This window comes from Hemitrygon akajei, unplaced genomic scaffold (assembly GCF_048418815.1).
Source record: "Hemitrygon akajei unplaced genomic scaffold, sHemAka1.3 Scf000105, whole genome shotgun sequence".
Taxonomy (NCBI): Eukaryota; Metazoa; Chordata; class Chondrichthyes; order Myliobatiformes; family Dasyatidae; genus Hemitrygon; species Hemitrygon akajei.
In genome coordinates, this window is record NW_027331991.1 from 155,870 (window position 1) to 178,179 (window position 22,310).

General features: G+C 48.7%; 1 protein-coding gene across 1 annotated transcript; it reads right to left on the minus strand.

Annotated features, from left to right (window-relative positions):
- Window positions 1-1,376: 1,376 nt before the first annotated feature.
- On the minus strand, window positions 1,377-17,465 carry LOC140723225 (uncharacterized). The gene is made up of 4 exons (XM_073037827.1): window positions 17,402-17,465; window positions 12,807-13,677; window positions 6,522-6,781; window positions 1,377-1,499 (listed from the first exon to the last, which is right to left on the minus strand). The coding sequence occupies exons 2-4, from the start codon at window positions 13,276-13,278 to the stop codon at window positions 1,377-1,379; spliced, it is 855 nt and encodes a 284-aa protein (XP_072893928.1). The 5' UTR covers window positions 13,279-13,677; window positions 17,402-17,465.
- Window positions 17,466-22,310: the final 4,845 nt, after the last annotated feature.

The following is a 22,310-nucleotide window of genomic DNA, read 5'->3' on the forward strand; positions in this document are numbered from 1 at the left end:
GGTAGAGTGCTCAGAGGATGTGCAGACCAGCTAGCAGATGTTCTCACTGACATCTTCAACATCTCCCTGAGCAGCGCCAGCGTTCCAACTTGCTTCAAGGCCGCCACCATCGTCCCCGTGCCGAAGAAGTCTTCAGTGTCCTGCACTTACATCCAAAATCATGGAGTGTTTCAAGAGTCTCGTCATGAGGCATACCAAGACCCTGCTGCCCCCCACACTGAACCCCCTGCAGTTTGCGTGCCGTCTCAACTGCTTAACAGACGACGCCATTGCCACCACCCTCCACCTGGCCCTAACCCACCTGGACAAAAAAGATATACGTTCGGATGCTGTTCATAGACTTCAGTTCAGCATTCAACACAATGATCCCTCAGAAACTGATTGGAAAGCTGAGCCTACTGGGTCTGAACACCTCCCTCTGCAACTGGATCCTAGACTTCCTGACTGGGAGACCTCAATCAGTCCAGATCGGAAGCAGCATCTCCAACACCATCACACTGAGCACAGAGGCCCCCCAGGGTTGCGTGCTCAGTCCACTGCTGTTCACTCTGCTGACCCACGACTGTGCTGCAACACACAGCTCGAATCATATCATCAAGTTCGCCGATGACACGACCGTGGTGGGTCTCATCAGCAAGAACGACGAGTCAGCTTACAGAGAGGAAGTGCAGCAGCTAACGGACTGGTGCAGAGCCAACAACCTGTCTCTGAATGTGAACAAAACAAAAGAGATGGTTGTTGACTTCAGGAGGGCACGGAGCGACCACTCCTCGACGGCTCCTCCGTAAAGATCGTTAAGAGCACCAAATTTGTTGATGTTCACCTGGCGGAGAATCTCACCTGGTCCCTCAACACCAGCTTCATAGCAAAGAAAGCCCAGCAGCGTCTCTACTTTCTGCGAAGCTGAGGAAAGTCCATCTCCCATCCCACATCCTCATCAGATTCTACAGGGGTTGTATTGAGAGCATCCTGAGCAGCCGCATCACTGACTGGTTCAGAAATTGCACCATCTCGGATCGCAAGACCCTCCAGCGGATAGTGAGGTTAGCTGAGAAGATCATCGGGGTCTCTCTTCCCGCCATCACGGACATTTACACTACACGCTGCATCCGCAAAGGAAACAGCATTATGAAGGACTCCACGCACCCCTTCATACAATCTCTTCTCCCTCCTGCCGTCTGGGAAAAGGCTCTGAAGCATTCGGGCTTTCACGGCCAGACTATGTAACAGTTTCTTCCCCCAAGCTATCAGACTCCTCAATACCCGAAGCCTGGACTGACACCTTGCACTATTGTCCTGTTTATTATTTATTGTAATGCCTGAAGTTTTTGTGCACTTTACGCAGTCCTGTGTAGGTCTGTAGTCCAGTATAGCTTTCACCATATTGTTGTAGTTGGTTCTTTTTTTACGTAGTTCAGTCTAGTTTTTGGCCTCACGATGTCAGCGGAGAAGGCCGCAGGCGGAGAAATAGTCCGAATGTCAGTGGAATAAGAATTAAACTGAGGTGAAGCAAGAAGCTCAGGATTAAACACGTGGACCGTAAGCAAATATTCGGCACTCCGAGCACCCAAACTCGCTTGTTGTTGTATTTTTTTCTCTCTCTGGTGTGATGGAGACATCATTGTGGACACTGAAATTGCTGTAGCCTCGGTATGCAACTAGGCAGGTCTGCACCTAAATCTCTGCGTCAATTAATTACATGAAAATGAACAAAGAAAGCCAACACCTCACGCGAACTTACGCTAAAGCTTCCACTTCCACTCCTACTGCGTCCATTGTATTATCCACTACTGAACATTTGTATGTCGCTAATATCAACCCGCATCCCTGCCTTCAGTGAATTCTGGCCGTCCATTTCCTTGTCCGTCCCTGCATCAGCACTCTCCAGATCCTCTCACTCTTTGTGAATATTCCAGCCCTACTCATCCGTGGAACTGACTCAGTGGGTACCTCAATATTGACCCCTGTGTGCCCGTCGAGGACTATCTGAGAAGCTGATCAATTCCATACCATAACCGACGGCCCATTGGCTTATTACCGCACAGAGTAGCTGGACATGTGAAAGACTGTTCATGTGTGTCATTCATTTCAGACAGTTTAATGCATGTGCGCATCAAGGCAGCACGTCGGGGAAAAACACGGAATAGACAATGGTTGCCATGAAAGTGCAGTTCACATTGTCCAAACAAGTAAGTACGAATTTCTACCTCACTGTCAACAAAGCTATCAATTTTGTGCATCTGTAAAATAATTTTCATTGTCAAGTGTATTGAATCTTTCAAAAGTCGATAGATTCTGGCCTGGTTCCGGAGGACTGGAAGATTGGAAATGACAGTCCGCTATTTAAGAAGGGGGCAAAAAAGCAAAAAGGAAATTATAGACCTGTTAGCTTGACATCAGTGGTTGGGAAGTTGTCGGAATCGGTTGTCGAGGATGAGGTTCCGGAGTACCTGGAGGCATATGACAAGATAGGCAGAACTCAGCATGGTTTCCTTAAAGGAAATTCCTGCCTGACAAACCTAGTGCATTTTTTTTTGAGGAAATTAAAAATAGGCGAGATAAGGGAGATGCAGTGGATGTTGTGTATTTGGATTTTCAAAAGGCCTTTGACAAGGTGCCGCACATGAGGCTGCTAAACAAGATTTCCCCGCTCATGGAATTGCGGGGAAGTTACATACGTGGATAGAGCGTTGGCTGATTGGCAGGAAACAGAGAGTGGGAATAAAAGGATCCCATTCTGGTTGGGTGCCGGTTACCTGTGGTGTTCCACAGGGGTCCATGTTGAGGCCGCTTCTTTCTACGTTGTGTATCAACGATTTGGATTATGGAATAGATGGCATTGTGGCTAAGTTTGCCCATGATACAAAGATAGGTGGATGGGCCGGTAGTGCTGAGTATCTGAGTAGTCAGGGCATCAAAAATTATGGTGAGAAGGCGGGGGAATGGGACTAAAGGGGAGATTGGATCAGCTCATGATGAAATGGTGGAAAAGACTTGATGGGCCGAATGGACGACTTCTGCTCCTTTGTCTGATGTTCTTATGATATTGCACTGAATGTCTCCCGTTTGTTGATTTTCTCTGCTCTGCTGTCGTTCTCTATCACCTATCCGTAATTCATGTGAATTCCATATCAATCGTCTCTTCATTTTCTGTTTGAAACGTATTGCATTCTGAATCATTTTCTCTCCAACAGAGTGGGCTATCACTCTCTGTTCTCCCAACTCACTTTTTTATTTTCTCTCATTCCGCTATGAATATCGTTTGATTTCGCAACAAGGTTTGCACTTCTGTTTTTTCATCGCTTAATCAATATGTAGACTCAACCGTAAAACATATTGTTTAACGCGTTCAGTGACGGAAGAGAAAGGAATGGAAAGAGTGGAGAGAAGGACACGGGACACTTCGATGAGGTAGAGAGAGGGACCAAGTAGGAAAAAACTTAATTGTGCTTATTTGTGCCCAGTCCATCTGTGGATATTGTCATTGCTTTCATAAGTGTCTGTGTGCTGTGTATGCCATTGTGTTTTATACCCATGGAACCTGGGAGTAACGATCCATCGGTGAATCCCGTACCTGTGTGCTCCTCCCGCTTGAAGGGAATGTTACCCCAAGAGGGCAGGGAATGTAGATGCGGAGGAGTCCCAGAAAGGGGTGGGAATCCGGGTGGAAGGTGCTTCTAACCCTGAACCCCCAGATGTAGCCACCAGTCCTGTGGTAGGTGGTGTGGTTGTGCAGGAAGCTAGTGCTAGGCCTGTTGGCACAACTAAAACAGACCTGGAGTCCTCCACCCAGGACTTAGCAGTAAGCGCCTCCCTGGAGGCAAGTGTATTAAACATTATGAGCGGAGAGGAGACCAAGCTCTCTCACTGTCAGCATCAGGCTGCCGGTGAATTCCTTGGACCAGAGCTGCTGGGGTCCCCTTCATACTTGTCTCCTGGGGAGGGTGATATAACCTGCATGCCGACCCCCAACAACTAATGGCCTGCAGGGAGTCACTGGGGATTTTCCCTCCATCGTCGCAACTGTGGATAAGACTGATGCGACGGTGGAGCTGGAAGGTATGAGGGAGGTACCCGCTGTGCAGTGTGGGTTACAGGGGCAGCCACCTTATACACCACATGAGGAGGAAGATGGGGAATCTGTCTGCAGTGAGGGATTGGAGGGAGACTCTTTTGATAGCGAGACAATGGACATACTCACCCCTCCTGAGAAATCCCCATTGATACCTGTGGAGGAGATCAGAGAGTTTATTCACTCCTCTGTGGGTGCAAAGCATCGGCCTAAACTAGCCTCGCTTCGCTGGCCTAGCATGTCGAGGCTGGTGAAGTCCCTGCGTGTCACCCTCAGACGGAAGGGGAAGGGGAAGGGGAATGTTGTGTCGGGGAATGACAGACGGCAGCTGAAATCCTTCCTGGATGACCTGGTGAGGGACATCAGGGTGAAAAGCAGCTTCTCTCCTTCGGGAGACGGTGGGTCACAGGGCGACGTTGGTACCAATCGGGCCCTGTCCAGTCTCTGGCTCGGAGTCCTAGACCAGGTACCGAGTACGAAGTTCCTTATCCTGGTCCCGCTTTCCTTGTCTGACTCCTGGCCCCGGCCCTGAATCCTAGTCTGTGTCAATGTCCAGCGTTGTTTCTGCCGTTGCTTTCCTGACAAACCGAGCCCTGTTCCTAGCACCTCAGTGGCTGTGTCTTGCATTTGGCTCCACTACCTGCACCCCCCTTATGACACCCGGAAGGTTCATTTACAGGTCGTTTCTATGGTAAATAAGGCAAGTGCAGTGTTAGTGTTTATTTCAAGGGGAATCGAATATAACTGCAAGGAGATAATGCTGAGCCTTTCTAAGACACTAGTCAGGCTGCATTTGGAGAATTGTCTACAGTTTTGGACTCCATATCGCAGAAAGGATGAGTTGTCACTGGAGAGAGTCCAGAGGAGTTTCACGAGGATGATTCCGGGAATGAAGGGGTTAACATAAGATGAGCGTTTGCCGGGTCTGGGCTTGTACTCGCCGGAATTCAGAGGAATGTATGGGGATCTCATTGAAAGATACCGAATGTTGACAGGACGAGATAGTATGAAGATGATTCCTCTGGCGTGGTTACCCAGAACATCCTGTCCGCCCCCTCTCACACCATCTTCACCCTTTCAATAAAATCCCCCCCCTGTCTTCTGTCGGGATTTCCACAGATGAGCCCCTCCTGTCCCCACCGGGACAAACATCCTGTCCGCCCCCTCTCTCACCATCTTCATCCTTTCAATAAAATCCCTCCCCGGGGAACCGGCATCAAACCGACGGGCCGAGCGGTCTCGTCCTACCTCTCAGCGATACATCAGACTCCGGCCGCAGGAGACGCTTCACAAACGCCCCCAATTTCCCTCGGAGGGAAATGGAAATAAATCAGAAAGCGGACATTTACTTTGAGGTTTTCTCCGCTCTGAGGAGGCGGTCGGCGCTTGAGCGGGAGACGAACTCAGCGGGGTAACGCCCACTCGGCTTGTCCGCCTCCGCGACTGGTTGTAACCTGCGATTGACATCGCTTCGCACCAATGGGAATAGCGCAGCTCCTGAATCCTCTGTTGACAGCGGTGGGGGAGGGGCTGGTCACGTGATTATTAGCCCAGCCGTTTAACCGATAAAGCTCGAGCACAGCAGCGCGTGGGTGACGTAAGACACCGCGCACGGGAGTGCAGATCCCGGTGTGGGGAGCCCATGTGTGACGTCAGGCGCGTGGGGGGAGGAGCTGTGTGACGTCACCTGTGGGAGAGCGCTGGCATTTAAAAGCACCTTAATGGACTTTTCAGTGGGACAACAACATTAATCACGGGTTTCATCACTGAATCCAGTGTTGTGGGATGTAAAGTCCGCTGTTATGTGTCCGGCTGTGCCGTGTTGTTGGTGGAGTGGGCAGCGTGGTGTTTGTCTCGATTCGGGTCACAACACCAGAATTGCCAGCGGGGTCCACACACAGTGTATTAGTCAACAGAAAACCTCTCGTCCCTGCAGTCTTTGTCTCCTGGTAAACTCAACACCCTGACAGTGTGGACCATAGATACCCCTTCCTCTCAGAGTCAGGGAATCACTCATACAGCTGATCGCTGAGAGGAATTATATTTATTGGTCATTAAAGTTCACCCAGATTTGTTTGGACGGATTTGATGTGGAGTTCGGGGTGTCACAGTGAAAGGGCCGGACGGTCGAACTCTCTCCATTGTCCAAACATCCTTCCAGGTGAGGCGACACTTCACCTGTGAATCTTCCGGGGTCGCCTGTTGTGTCCGCTGCTCCCGATGCGGCCGCCTCTACACTGGTGCTTATCCCCACCCCCCTTTATCTTTCCTCTGATTGGTTCTCCACCTGGCGTCTCTAGCCCTTCCCCCTCCCCTATCTCTATTACTGGGCTTCGGCCCTCTCTTCCCCCCCATTCCTGATGAAGGGTCTCGTCCCGAAACGTTGGCTACTCTTTTCTCACGGATGCTGAGTTCTTCCAGCGTTGTGTACGTATTATTTGTGATTTACCTCTCCGGTGCCCCTTCCGCCTCCGGCCACTGGTGGCGCTGTGCAGACCTCTGTCCACCGGTGTTGCTTCGGAGTACCTCCTGCTAAACGCAGGCGCGGCGTTTTCCTATTCGGGCAGCGGTGAGTAAGGGGCTGATCCCGGGGTTGTGTAAATCGGGGCCGACTGCAGAGGGAAAGGCCTGGGATCGAGCTCTGCCGGACGGCTGGAAGCTCCGGGCTTTCCGGTCCCGCAGCCCCGGTTTTAGCTTTGCGCCCGAACCCTGTGGGATCGGTAAGTTGTGGTTCCCCGAGCCGGAAGGATGCTTGGAACGAAGGGGATCTGTCTGTGTGTGTGGATAGAGCTGATAGGTGGATGTATAGGTGTGGGGTGAGTGGTCGGATGAGGGATGTGGGAGCAGAGTGGTGATCGGACTTTCCGTAACCCGGGGAAGAGAGGGCCCGGGACAAAATAAGTTGTTAATTAGGGAGAATCTGAGCAATTGGATGAGCCAGTTGGCGTGTCCTTTCAGGAAACAGCAATTCTCTGTTCATATTAATTACTGTGCAATCTTGCTGTTAACACTGTGTTTGTTACAAAGCCGTAGAGTCTGCGAGCCGCTGTCACCATCATGGGCTGCGACTGCTGATTGGGAAGGGTGGGGGGGGAGGTCAGTGACCTTTGCATCAGAGGAGGACACGGGTTTGTACAGATGGTTCGGATCTAGTGGGACATCTGGAGTTTGCAAAGGGAGAAAGAGTTATAACCAGCGCAGCATGGTCAGAGGTGGAGGGGTACAGGAGCTGTCTGATAGATCGTTTTAATAGTGTTTTTATAATCTCACAGGTGGTGACTGAGGAAGAGGTTTGTTGATGGAGGATACCCGGAGGTGAGCAGGTCAGACACGGTATCAGGAGAGTGACAGTGATGTGATTTCCTGTGTCACGGGTACAGACAGTCGTCTCAAGTGAGGAGTTTGTGTGGAGATGCAGCTTCCCTGGAGGTGGAGGAAAGAGGACACACCAACAGGTGGAACCAGCTGTGGGAAGACATGGTTTGTCAGGTCTGACGACGAGCTGAATGTACCATAACCTTCAGACTGAATGAGAAAACCATTCTGAGGGTATTTGAAATGTCAGAAGCAGGGGAGATGTGATCCCATGTCTCCATCAGACCCTCAGTGAGATGGTTCCAGTTATAACGTGCAGGGGTGAAAGCACAGTGTTTGGGGTCTGATTTAATCACTGATTCTGACACAGTGAGAGGGTTAGTTTTGCTGTAAGGCAGCAACATTAATGGAAGAAGACACAGGAACTTCATCAATTGCCAGTTGTTTAGCAAAAGTGAACAATTTGTATGTTACCTTGAGAGAAACTGATATTCACAGTGGTGACAAAGGGGTGCAGTCTAGTTTATTTCAGGTTGGAGAGGGGTGTGGAGTTTTGAAATCAATGCCTTCCAGTGCCACCATCGTTAATTTAGCATGTCCGGAGTGGTGGATCACACAGCACGGAAACAGGCCTTTGGCCGGCCATACCTGTTCTGACCATCCACTCACTGTCTACACTGGTCCCATTTATCAGCACTTGGTTCACAGCCGACTGTATCTCGGCAGTTTCAATGCTCATCCACTTCGTAAATGTTGTGAAGGGACCTGCCTCCACTGCCACCTCGGGCAGTGTGTTCCAGATTTCAGCTACCCTCTAAGTGAGAAATCTCCTCCTCAGATCCCTCTAAACCTCTTCATTCTCTGTTTAAATCCATGCCGTCTGATCGGTGACACCTCTGTCCCAGGATCGGGGCCGATATGGGCATCAGTGAGGCCTTTGATAAGGTTCACATGGTAAGTTGCTGTGGAAAGTCAGATCACACGGGATCCAGGGAGAGCTGGCTCACTGGATGCACAGTTGTCTTGATGGTAGGAAGCAGAGAGTGATGGTGGGAGGCTGTTTAATGGACTCAAGGCCCGGGCCTAGTGAGGTTCCCCAGGGTTACACCACATTGCTCTCATTATTCATTGATATTTAATTATATTTCCATTTGCACAGTTTATTGAATTCTATGCTCCACTTGATCTTTCATTGATCCTGTTATTATTCTAAAGATTTTCTAAGTGTTCCTGTAGGAAAAACAATCTCAGGGTTGTATGTAGTGACATATACGTACTCTGATAATAACAATTACTTTGGACGTCAACCATTATTGTCATCTGGGTCAATAATTTGGTTAAGAATGTACAGGATATGGAGAGTAGGTTTGCAGCAAGTTCAATTACATTTTTCTGAAAGATATTAAGTATAAACTCTTCACTTTGTTTCCCTCTCCGCACTCGACCACCCCCTCCCCTTACTGTCTTCCCTCCCTGCCCCATCCTCCCTCTCACCCTGACATTGGACATACGTTCAGGGTGAAAGTCAATTATTTTAGGGGAATCTGAAGGGGAATTCTTCACTCGGAGGTTGGTGAGAGTGTGGAATGAGCTGCCAGTGGAAGTGCAGGATGTGGGTTTGATTTAGACACTAAAGAGGAATTTGGGTGAGGACGTGGATGGGAGGTGTATGGAGGCTCTGTTGCAGGTAGTTGGAACCAGGCAGTAACAACAAAAACAGGTCAGTGTGGATTAGAAGGGCCTGTTTCGGTACTGCTGCTCTCTGTGACTCGAATAATATTCTCATTTGTAATTTCCACAGTCAGTACTTTGCTACTTATGAGTGAACCCAGAAATTTACTCAAACAAGAACTGAAAGACTGTTGGTTGGCTACAAATAGTGTTCACAAGCTGTGATACTTGCCAAAGGGGGTGCTACTCAGTAATGACCATGCAGGGCACCCAAACTTTTGCTTCGGGCCCTTTCCCTTTTTTGTTATTTTGAAATTTTAAAAGATGGAAATAAAAATGTAATCTTGCTTAAAATATATTTTTTTAAAGTGTCATCTTTAACTTTATGCCTTTTGTAATCAGGTCATCGCTTACTCGCTTAGCTATTCACAGTAACAGAAATTTTGAACAGGGGTGCCCAAACTTTCCTGTGCCTTCCAAAAATTCCAGACATTGCTGCTCTGTTTTCGTCCCGGCCCATGTTTTTTTAGATCAATTTTGACCAATTTTTCTCTCGTGCCTCTCTAATTCTCTTTATTCCACCTGACTTTAGCTTCTCCTTCTCTAATGTCAGGGTGAATTTGATCACATTAAGATCACTTACCCCTAAAGGTTCTTTGGGCTTAAGTGACCTAATTAATTCTGGTTTATTACAACACCCAATCCAGAATAGCTGACCCCCAAGTGGGCTCAATCACGAGCTGCTCTAAAAAAGCATCTTGTGGGCATTCCAGGAATTCCTCCTCTTGAGACCAACACCATCCTAATTTTCCTAATCACCTGCATGACAATCCCCATGACTACTGTAACACTGCCCTCTTGGCACGCATTTTCTATCTCCCATTGTAATTTGAGGACCACATACTTACTACTGTTTGGGGGTCTCTGTACAATTCTCATCAGGGATTCTTTTTTACATTTGCTGTTCCTTAATTCTACCCACAGATTTTACACCTTCCAACCCTATGCCACTTCTTTCTAATGATTTTATTTAATATTTTACCAACAGAGCCACACAACCCCACTACCAGCTTGTTCTCTCAAGAAACATATACGTATCTGGGAAACAAGAGGACCTGCAGATGCTAGAAATCTAGAAAACTACACACAAAGTGCTGAAGGAGCTCAGCATGTCAGGCAGCATCTATGGATGGGAATCAACATTTCGGGCCAAGACCCTTCACCAGAACTCTTGATACCCACGTATCTGGAATATCAACAGGCAAAGAAAATAGTAAGTAGTGCGGAATAGGGAAAACCTTTGACAAAATTTCGTCCAAGGCTTTAAAAAAAAACTACCAAATAGAGCTCAATAATTAACAAATACAACACAGGCAATAAACACTTTCATCAATACTGACATCAACTTTTTTTAAAATAAAAATATCTTGGTCCCATTTCAATCAGTAAAATTTAAAAAGATAAACAAGAACTTAAGAAAGCTTTAGAAAAGACTATTTACACTCAAACCCACTTAGATTAACACTACCTTGGACAGAAGGAGGAAGAGAAATAACACACATAAAATAAAAAAAAAATCACAGAACAGTCAGATAAAACTTCTAGGTATATATCTTTCCATCAAAAATGAACTGGATTCAGCACTCCATGTATGTATATACAATTGTGATAAGAAATACAGACCGGAAATCTTAAATGAGAGGCCAATTCAGAAAAATTAATCATCACTCTGGAAGGAAATATTAATCAGTTGAACGAGTATGATCCTCCATGGGAGACATCCCAATGATCTGAGCAGATGAAATGGTGACAAAATTATACATTAATCAATACATTATTTCAGATAGGACAATCCATAATAACCATCTGGATACAATATTACAAGATAAACAAGCAGGAACAACTCCCTTAATAGATAAAGCATTTCCCAAGACACACATGTTCCTCGACCAGTGGAGCACTTCACCACAGGTATTGTTCGTGTCATCAGTCAGACAAACAAAAGATTTTCTCTGTCAATCAGCTTCAAAATGTTTCTACTCTGACATTGCCACGCCCCACTTCTGATTTCCATCTCCTCGACTTCTTCACTCTGCAGAAAACTCAAAGGAAACCTCTTCACCACAGAGTGGTGTCTGTTTGGAATCCGTCACCACTGGATGATGGATCCAGTGGTGGATCTCACCACCCAGGGAGAGCAAGAGATGAACAACAGGAGAGGATTTAAAAGGACTGTCGTGGAACAGAATCACTGGCAGGGTCCAGCTGGCTTGAGTTGACTCTACTGTACACTAGGTGTGTTATAAATTCAGTAAGTACCAGAGACAGAGTTTAAAATAGAACTGATTTATTTGTCTCAGATGCAGAATATTAAACTCCAGTCCCATTAAAGGTGAATGTGCAGCAGAAGAAAATCCTCCCATGCCCAGTGACCAGGGTGCAGGACTGGGTGTGGTGAGTAGCAGCAATAATTGCAGAGTTCAGCACCGACAGTCACTTTCAAAATTGCATTCAGCAACAGTGATGGACAAATATCCAGCATGCAGCTCATTGAAACTTTCTCCCCAGTGTGAACCGGCAGTGTGTCACAAGTCTTACATGCTGTAAGGTTTCACTGCTGATGTAACAACCTCTCAGTAATGTTTCCCAGCTGAGGTAATGGTTTCTCAGTAGCAGCAATGTTCAGGCTATGACTAGAGATAACAGGGTTTTGGAGTGTGGGGCTGTCCAATGACAGAAATGTCCTTTCTTGTGAGTCTGGAAGAGTGATTTTCATGGTCTTTTGCCAGGGAGAGATGAGAAAATGCAAATGGAGAGAGTGGGCCCTTTTTCTTTTTTTTATTTGTTTTCTTTACTAACCCTCTGGTCAAAGTAAGAATTACAAAGCTCAATTGTTTAATCACATATTGTTTACTGTTATTTCAGGGTACTGATTTGTAGCAGGGGACACATCACACAGCATCCATCCAAACGAGATTTCTTAAGTTTAGCCAGGCTGGGGTCTATCACCCCTTATATTAAGCTGCTAGCTGAAGTGAGAGTTACGCAAGGATATTTCACTGAGTGAATCGCTTCCCACATTCACAGCAGGTGAACGGAATCTCCCCAGTGTCAACAGTGATACACATTTGGTGGATTTGGCTGAGAGAATTTTTCCCAAAGTCTGAGCATGAAATCGGCCTCTCCCCAGTGTGAACTCTCTGATGTACTTTCAGTTGGGATGACGAAGTGAATCCCTTCCCACAGTCTGAGCAGGTGAATGGCCTCTCCCAAGTGTGAACTCTCTGATGTACCTTCAGATGAGATGACATAGTGAATCCCTTCCCACAGTCTGTGCAGGAGAACGGCCTCTCCCCAGTGTGAAATCGCTGATGTATCTTCAGTTGAGATGACGAAATGAAACCCTTCCCACAGACTGAGCAGGTGAACGGCCCTTTCCCTGTATGGGCTGACTGGTGTGACAGCAGGTGAGATAACCGATTGAATCCCTTCCCACAGTCTGAGCAGGTGAACCGCCACTTCCCAGTGTGAACTGACTGGTGTCTCTGCAGGAAAGATGATTCAGTGAATCCCTTTCCACAGACTGAGCAAGTGAATGGCCACTCCCCAGTATGAACTAACTGGTGTCTCAGTAGGTGAGGTGACAAAGTGAATCCCTTCCCACAGACTGTGCAGGTGAACGGCCTCTCCCCAGTATGAACTCGCTGATGTACCTTCAGTTGAGATGAGCAAGTGAATCCCTTCCCACAGTCTGAGCAAGTGAACGGCCGCTCCCCAGCGTGAACTCGCTGATGTAACTTCAGTAGACATGACTGAGTGAATCCCTTCCCACAGTCCGAGCAGGTGAATGGCCTCTCTCCAGTGTGAACTCGCTGATGTACCTTCAGTTTATATGACCGAGTGAACCCCCTCCCACAGTCCGAGCAGGTGAACAGCCGCTCCCCACTATGAACTCGCTGGTGAGCCATTAGGGTGGATGATTGAGTAAATCCTTTCCCACACTCTGAGCAGGTGAACGGCCTTTCCCCAGTGTGAACTGACTGGTGTACCAGTAGGTAGGTTGACTGAGTGAATCCCTTCCCACAGTCTGAGCAGGTGAATGGCCTCTCTCCAGTGTGAACTCTCTGATGTATCTTCAGCTTAGATGACGAAATGAATCCCTTCCCACAGTCTGAGCAGATGAACGGCCTCTCCCCAGTGTGAATTCGCTGGTGAGCCATTAGGTCAGATGACCGAGTGAATCCCTTCCCACAGTCTGAGCAGGTGAACGGCTCTCCCCAGTGTGAACTCACTGGTGAGCCATTAGGTCAGATGACCGAGTGAATCCTTTCCCACAAATTCAGCAGATGACCAGCCTCTGCCCAGTGTGAACTTGCTGAAGTACCTTCAGTTGAAATGACCGAGTGAATCCATTCCCACTGTCTGAGCAGGTGAACTCCCATGTAAAATGACGGGCATGCCAGTGAGTTAGATGATAGAGTGAATCCCTCCCCACCGTCTCAGCAGGAAGGATGATCGTGTGAATCCCTTGCTGCACTTCTTAAATATCTGGACAAAGACAGCAAAACTGGCGTGTTGTGTTTGAGATTCCCGTAGACAAATTCCTTGTCATTTTTAACCTGTAAAAAAGATTTACAAAATCCATCAATGGGTGTAGGACAACATTTCAGATGAGATCACTTGAGTTGTCAAGGTGTGATCTGACATCACACTGTTACAGTGAAGTTCATCCCAAGTTGGAGAGAGAAATCATCTTCTAACTGGGCACAATGCTGGTATCTGGAATGACCATCAAACTCTCTGATGCTCCTCCTGTCTCTATAAGAATGGGACATTTCTGCCATCTCCAATCTGTGACTTGGCTCAGTTTGACTCTCTCCATTGGTATTATTCCCTGTTACCACTGAGCTGCATGGGCTGCTGGCCCCACAGTAACTGAACACTCTGACGCAAATAACCTTTGTTAACATGCAGATGGGAATCTCACACAAATGTCTGGAAGCGCATTTCACGCACCCACCACTACCTGTGTAGAAAACGTACCCCAAAATCCCCTCGGTATCTATTTCCAAGCAGCTTAAAACTATGCCCCCTCATGTTAGCCATTTCATCCCTGGGAAATTTCAACCATAGAAACATAGAGCATTACAGTACAGAAACAGGCCTTTTGACTCTTCTTGGTTGTGCCGAACCATTTTTCTGCCTAGTCCCAATGACCTGCACCTGGGCCATATCCCTCCAAACCCATCTCATCCACATACCTGTCCAAGTTTTTCTTAAATGTCAAAAGTGAGCCCACATTCACCACTTCATCTGGCAGCTCATTCCACACCTCCACCACTCTCTGAGTGAAGAAGACACCCCAATGTTCCCTTTAAACTTTTACCCCTTCACCCTTAACCCATGACCTCTGGGTTTATTCTCCCCTGGCCTCAGTGGAAAAAGCCTGCTTGCATTCACTCTATTTATACCCATCATATTCTTATACACCTCTATCAAATCACCCCTCATTCTCCTACGTTCCAGGGAATAAAGTCCTAACCTATTCAACCATTCTCTGTAACTCAGTTTCTCAAGTCCCAGCAACATCCTTGTAAACCGTCTCTGCACTCTTTCAACCTTATTAATATCCTTCCTTTAATTAGGTGACCAAAACTGCACCCAATTCTCCAAATTCAGTCTCACCAATGTCTGATACAACCTCACCATTACATTCCAACTCTTATACTCAAAACTTTGATTTATAAACACCAATGTAACAAACCTTTGGCTATCCACACGATCAACATCCCTCATCATTCTATAAAATTAAAAAAGTCTCTAAACATAAACAAGGAAATTACACATTGCTTTGAGGATTTGTTGGAAGTATACAAAATGATGAGGGAGAAGATTGGGTAAATAAATGCAAGCAGCTTTTTCCACTGAGGTTGGGTGGGATGACAACCAGAGGTCATGGGTAAGCGGGGAAGGTGAAAATTTAATGGGAACATGTGGAAAAGCTCTTCACTGAAATGTTCGTGACAGTGTGGAATGAGATGTCAGCAAAGTGTTGGATATGAGTTTGGTTTCACCATTTAAAAGAAGTTTGGATGGGAGCCTGGATGGTAGGGGTATGCCGGCGATGGTCCCAGTGCAGTTAGTTGCATTAGACAGCTTAAATGGAAGCATTGGAAAGTCAGGAGGACACAACCATGGCTGAAATGAGAAGCCAAAGCCAACATAAAAGCCAAAGTGAGGGCAAACAAAAGAGCAAAAACTATTGGGAAGCTTTTAGAATCCAACTGAAGACCACTAAACAAAAAGTCAGATAAGCTCAGGGTGTGGCATTAATTACTGTACTCATTAATGAGTCTTGGTTGCACCCAGCAGTCTGAGGCATTTAGAGGAACAAAATATCTGGGGTCTCAATATCTCTTGAAAACCAAGGTTCCCCGCACCAGTTACCTTACAACTTTTATTTTGACAGGCACATACAAACTCTACACCCTCACTTCTGAAGAACTCCCACTTACAAGTACTCCTTTACTAGAAAAACAGCCAGTCCCAATCCACACTTGTTAGATCTTTCTGATACCATCAGAATTGACCTTTCTCCAATTTAGAATCTCAACCCATCGTCCAGCCCTCTCTTTTTGCATGTTTACTTGGAATCCTATGTCATTACGATCGCTAGATACAAAGTGTTCCCATACACTAATTTCAGTCACTAACACTGGATCATTTCCTAACAGTTTATTGCACACTTCTACGTTAGGAATTCTACATCCAGATTAAGAGCACATTTGACAAGCTCTTCCCCATTTAGTCCTTTTACAGTATGGGAGTTCCACTCAATATATAAAAAGTTAAAATTGCTTACTATATCAACCTTTGTTTCTTAGCACAGTCTGTGATCTCTACAAAGTTTGTTCCTCTAAATCTCTGAGTGTTGGGTGCAACCAAGTCCCAATAATGGCTACAATATCATAATTCCCTGTCCTGAGCTCATCGGGCTGTCCTACGATGCTTCTTGCATTGTGATATACACAGCTCAGCACATTCATCGCACCATGCTCAACCATTTGATTGCTGACTCTGTCTGAGGTCTGAACAGCATCTGTCTGGGTGTCTAGAAAGCAACCTCTCCCTCAATGTCACAAAAACAAGGGAACTGGTTGTGGATTACAGAAAGAATGGAGACGGGCTAACCCCTATTGGCATCAATGGATCTGGGGTTGAGAGAGTGAACAGCTTTAAGTTCCTCGACATAAACATCACTGAGGATCTCATGTGGTCTGTACATACCGACTGTGTGGTATGTGGCCGTATCCACATATGGTATGTATATGGTATTTATCCACCCCCCCCCCCCCCCCAACGGTTTATAAAGTGGTCTACCTGTTGTTGTAGGAGATGGCCCCAAGGCTATTCTGCGATGGTTGTTTAACCTCATTCCCCTTTCTGACTCTCACCCAGTTTGATGTGTCCTGTACCTTGGGTGTAACTCCCCTCTCTTGATGTCATAACTATCACCCCCTCTGACTCCCAGATGATCCAGAATTCATACATTTCCAGCTCCAGCTCCTTAAAGTGCAGGGCTACAAGCTGCAGCTGGATGATATCTTGTATGTGAGGGCATCAGGTACACTGGAGGTCTCCCCACCTTTCCACCAATGTCCCATCTAATTTGCGATGACAGGTGTGTCAAAACACCTTGTGCTGTGCAATTTTCACCCACTGACAACAAGACGTGCACACTGAATTTTAAATAGGGTGGTATTTCTTTTAACAGCTAGCTAGTATTGTATGTAGTTTTGCTACAATAAGTGTATGGGACTTTGGAAAAGATGTTGAATTTCCCCATGGGGATGAATAAAGTATCTATCTATCTATCTAAATCACTGTCGATAAGAGCTTTGATCTCATCTGGATTTGATCGAGTTCATCTGCACTCTCACACAAAATATGTCGCAAGCCTGTTGCAGGTTATGAAGGATTTTCTCACTAGAGCTTTTGCACACCCTCCGTATGTGATTTGCTTGCTAAATGATACTTTACAAAGACAGATTTCCAAATATCACTCCACTTCTTCCCACTTGTAAATTTTCCAACTGTAATCGCCACAATACTGTAACACCAGTTTCTGTATTGTACATAAATATTTCCCCTGAACCCTCCCCCAAGTGACAGATGGTGTTGAACTCAGTGTGGCAATGCCATTGAACATAAACGGAAGGGCAGTAGTCTTTCTGTCTCATTGGAGTCTGGCACATTTGTGATGTGAAAGCTATTAGTTACCCAGGACAAAGGTGTTTGATATCATTATGTGCCCAGAGAGAATGGGACAAAACATGTTCTCACCGGTAGAAAAGTGCAGACCGAGAGGCGGTAGCTCAAGCAACACACACAAAATGCTGGAGGAATTCAGCAGGCCAGGCAGCATCTATGGAAAAGAGTACTAATGCTGAGTTCCAGCATCTGCACATTTTCTCTTGTCTACGATTGGAGAAAGAACAAAGGTGATTTTCTCAACTGGTGATGTAAAAGATGTTTTTTTCCCTTTCTCCGAGTTCCTAATCCTTGCATTTAGATAGCTGGAGATCCATCGGTTCCCATTCCCTCATCAGCCGGAAGCTCCCCGGGGCCCGCGTACGGATCGTGGGACTGAGAGAGAGGGAACCGAGCAGGACTGTCCCAGGATTGCGGACTATGAGGTCCAGAGTTCACAGAAAATGTCCCTCAGTCGGTGTTTAAGATAGTAGCCCGGAAAATCATTCTTACCTTTACCGATCATCCGGAGGTCCTTTGTGTACGGTTGTGACCCTCCACAGGAAAAGGAGGAGGAGTCCATGGAGGAGGGGAGAGCCGAGGGGGAGGAAGGCTGGAGCGTTGTGGGCAAACGAAAGAATGCCCAAAAAGCTCCGGCCAAACGACAGAGGGCGGAACGGAAGGAGCTCGTGAAGAGAAAGGCAGGGGACCACGCAGCCTCCGGTAACCTGTCCACGTCAGACGAGGAAGGAGTTGGGGGAGGCCAGCAGCAGCCCCAGAAGACAAAACAGCGGGCAAAGCCAACGGAGAGGAGGAGAGAGAGGGTGGGGAAAGTCTGCTGGCCACCCCCGAAGAACAAGCACAGGAGGCGGAGACCACCAGAGACCCCCAGCTCCGGGAACCCGGGAGCGGAGCCACGTATGGAGCCTCGCAGCCTGAAGGGGCAGCAGGCCTGGGAGACACCAAGTCCCCAGGCACAGAACAGGAACTGCCACACCCAGGGGAGGATGACCTGCAGTTCCTGAGCACACAGAAGGTGAAGGACTTCACAAAGGCCGTGGGCATGAAGGCTCAGGACTGCGAAGGTAAGGACAGTGTGCTTCTGAAATAAAGAACCGGTAAAGGCCGACGTGACCTTCCTCCAGGAGTGCGGACTGCCACACCTCCGTAACTACCGGAGGTGGTCGCGTTGGTGGACCCGGGGTTTGTCGGTGTGGTCGGGGACGGTCTGGTAGCAGACGTCAAATACCGGGACACTCCGCTCCGGCTCCCACCGCTGCTGGTGACGTCCCGGCTGGACCATCCGGCAGCGCCGACGGCAGGCTGGACAGTACCTCTATCACGCAGATCTTAGACGACGGCAAGCGGGAGTGTCTGGAGCAGCCACTGACCCTGGACGAGCTGTCTGGCTCCGTCCATTCCTCTGAGTCGGGTAAGACTTCCGGAAGCGACGGCTTACCGGTCGAGTTGTACTCGGCTCTGTGGAACCGGATGGGCCCCGACCTGCTGGAAGTGTACAACGCTACGCTCCTGGCAGGCAGCATGTCCGAATCCATGAGGAAGGGCATCATCACCCTCATCTACAAGCATAAGGGGGAGAGGGAAGACATTGGGAATTGGAGGCCCATCTCACTCCTGAATGTGGACTACAAGATCCTGTCCAAGGCTATCGCCAACATGGTCAAGTCTGCACTGGAGCTGGTGATCCACCAGGACCAAACCTGTGCTGTACCGGGCAGGAAGATCTCAGACAGCCTCGCGCTGCTGAGGGACACCATCGCCTACGTGCAGGACGGGGGGGGGGGGTGGACGCCTGTCTGGTCGCCTTGGACCAGGAGAAAGCCTTCGACAGGGTATCGCACACGTACATGGCGGATGTACTCTCCAAAATGGGATTTGGGGCGGGAATCCGGAATTGGATCAAACTGCTCTAAACGGACATCTGTAGCGCAGTCCAGGTCAACGGGTGGGAAACAGACAGCTTCCCCATCAGGTCTGGAGTCAGGCAGGGCTGCCCTCTCTCCCCTGTCGTGTGCTGCATAGAACGCTTTGCCGAAGCCATCAGGAGGGATGAGGGCATAAGAGGGGTGACGCTGCCAGGCAGCGGAGGGGCACAAGTCAAAACCTCCCTGCACATGGACGACGTCACCGTCTTCTGCTCCGATCCGAGGTCAGTTCGCAGGCTGATCAGCGAACAGTTTGAGCTGGCGTCGGGGTCCAAGGTCAACCGCACGAAGGACGAATCCATGCTCTTCGGCAACTGACCCGACCGATCCAGTGTCCGCTTCGCCATCCGGTCTGATCACGTGAAGGTGCTGGGGATCTGGTTCGGAGGTGCTGAGGCGTGCAGGAAGAACTGGCAGGAGCGGACTGCCAAGGTGAAACAGAAACTGGGACTGTGCTGAGGACGCTCCCTTTCGATAACGGGCAAGAACCTGGTCATCAGGTGTGAGGTGCTCTCAGGGCTGCTGCACTTGGCGCAGGTGTGGCCAGTGCCCCGCTCCTGCAGCTTGGAAATCACCAGAACCGTCTTCAGATTCGTCTGGGGATCGAGGATGGAGTGAGTCAGACGGGCAGTCATGCACAAGTTCCTGGACAATGGGGGCAAGAACGTTTCCAATGTCGCCCTCACCCTGATGGCCAGTTTCGTGTGTGGATGCATCAGGTTGTGTGTGGATCCCAGGTACGTGGGCACCAAGTACCGCATTGTGCCGATGTTCTACCTGTCCCCCTGGCTACGAAGGATGGGTCTGGTCCCTTTCCCGCGCAACACCCAGTCAGCTGGTCGTTGCCGCCATGTCTGTCCTTCGTAGAAAAGTTTTTCCAGGTCAACGCCTTTGACCACAGGGCCATCAGGCAGTGGTCAGCACGTAATGTCCTGCAGGCACTGCAGGAGAAGGACATGATGGACACAGTGGGGTGGTTCCCTGAGCAGACCATCCAGTTCATTTGGCAAAATGTCTCATAGCCAGACCTCACCAACAGGCAGCAAGACCTCGCCTGGCTGGCCGTGAGAGGGGCATTCCCAGTCTGATCCCTCCTGTACACCCGGGACGTCGCCTCCACAACCTGCTGCCCACGGGAGGACTGCAGTGAGGAGGAGTCGGTGACCCACCTCTTTGCACACTGAGGGTTTGTGGAGAAGGGTGGAAGGGACGGTGTCGAGATTCATCCCCAGCAGCTGCGTGACAGAGGACTCTCTGATCTACGGGCTGTTCCCGGGGACGCACAAGGAGACCAACATCCGGTGCTGCTGGTAGATCATCAACTCGGTGAAGGTCCAGAAACTTGATGGTCTTCCAGCACACGGAGATGACCGTGGGGGAATGCTGCTGACTGGCACCTTCTCGGTTGCAGGAGTATGTGCTGAGGGACGCGCTGATACTTGGTGCAGTCACCGCAAGGGCCCAGTGGGGAAGGACCAGGGTTTAGGGTTCTTCTCCAGCAGGAGTGTGTGGGATTGGGTGGTGGGGAGTTCACCCCTCAACAATGGTGTGTAAAGATGAACCAACAGAGTGCCACATGAGTGGCTGAAAGTGTGGAAATGCATAGAAACATCTGTAAAGGGCAGAGTCATCAAATGGTTTGTTGTAAATAATTTTATTTTTGAATACAGTATATCTTGATTTAAAAAAAATCTCACGCCACAGAACAGGAGAGGGCGAACTGGACAGCACAGAGGAAGGCAAATTCACTCTCTGACGCTGTGAGTGTGTGATGGGACGGTGTGGAGGGAGATTTTCTCCTCGTCTCACCCCGGGAGTGTGTGATGGGACAGCGTGGAGGGAGATTCACTCTGTGTCTGACCCTGGGATTGTGTGATGGGACAGTGTGGAGGGAGATTCACTCTGTGTCTGACCCCGGGTGTGTGTGTGATGGGACGGTGTGGAGGGAGCTTCACTCTGTGTCTGACCCCGGGAGTGTGTGATGGGACAGTGTGGAGGGAGATTCACTCTGTGTCTGACCCTGGGATTGTGTGATGGGACAGTGTGGAGGGAGATTCACTCTGTGTCTGACCCCGGGAGTGTGTGATGGGACAGTGTGGAGGGAGCTTCACACCGTGTCTGACCACGGGAGTGTGTGATGGGACAATGTGGAGAGACTTCACTCTGCCTTTAACGCTGGTATTTCATCCCCCATCCGTACTTGTACTTGGGACTTCATGGACACACCTCTATTATAGTCGATTTTATCTGATGCGGGGCAGTTAGCCACGATGTGGGTTGGGTGGAGATGAGATCCTGGGCACCCAGACTCTGCCAGTCCGACCTCCCTCAGCCTGGAGCTGAGACGCTACTGTGTCAGTGTGAGGAGCTCCGACCCACTGTTGCAGTGCACAGGGTGCGGGGGGCAGCAGAAACCTCAAATAAAACTCGAGTCCGGCACCAGGACAGGAAGTTACAGCGGTTTATTGATTTCATCATGACAAATGTAAATTAAACAACGTGTGAGCTGCTGACGTGCGGGAATAAATAAGCTGCTCCCGACTCACTCACAGTCACACACAATTAACTGACCGGCGACAAGGAGTGACCGGTTGAATAATCAGTCCCGTTTCTCACCGTCACTCTGCATCGGGGAACCGATGATTATAAAATCACAATTCAGGGCCGTGTCCGGGATCGCTGCAGATCCAGGGTCACTGCCGAGGGATTTGTCCATTTAACATCATTATATCGGCCAGACTGCCGAATGCACTGTCCTCAGCAAAGGGAGCAAAAAGATTCTCACCTTGGATAATCCCACCCCGGGACACCGCTGTCCCAGACTGAGCCCTGGACCCCGGGCTCTTCTGGTCTTTGTATTTCCTGGGGCAGTCTCGAACCCACACAGGTGGCAGCTGGACAACAGGCGGAAATAGGTCACTGCGGAATGGCTTCCGATGTCACCGAGCCCGATACTGGAGCCGGTTCCGTTAAAACCATTGGGAACTAAATCCGGCGCGCGGCCATTAAAGGTAATGGCGGGCGTTAAAGGGGAGGGTGGAGAATCGGGCAAAATC

Excerpts from the sequence above, each read along its gene's own strand:
- LOC140723225 (XM_073037827.1), bottom strand. The coding sequence starts at position 13,278 with ATGGCTCACCAGCGAATTCACACTGGGGAGAGGCCGTTCATCTGCTCA. Across the intron at positions 6,782-12,806 it reads GCCGTTCACTTGCTCAGACT|GGTTCGGGCGCAAAGCTAAA; the intron begins GTGGGAAGGGAT and ends CCGATCCCACAG. Across the intron at positions 1,500-6,521 it reads GCGGAAGGGGCACCGGAGAG|TTTAATTCTTATTCCACTGA; the intron begins GTAAATCACAAA and ends GCTTCACCTCAG.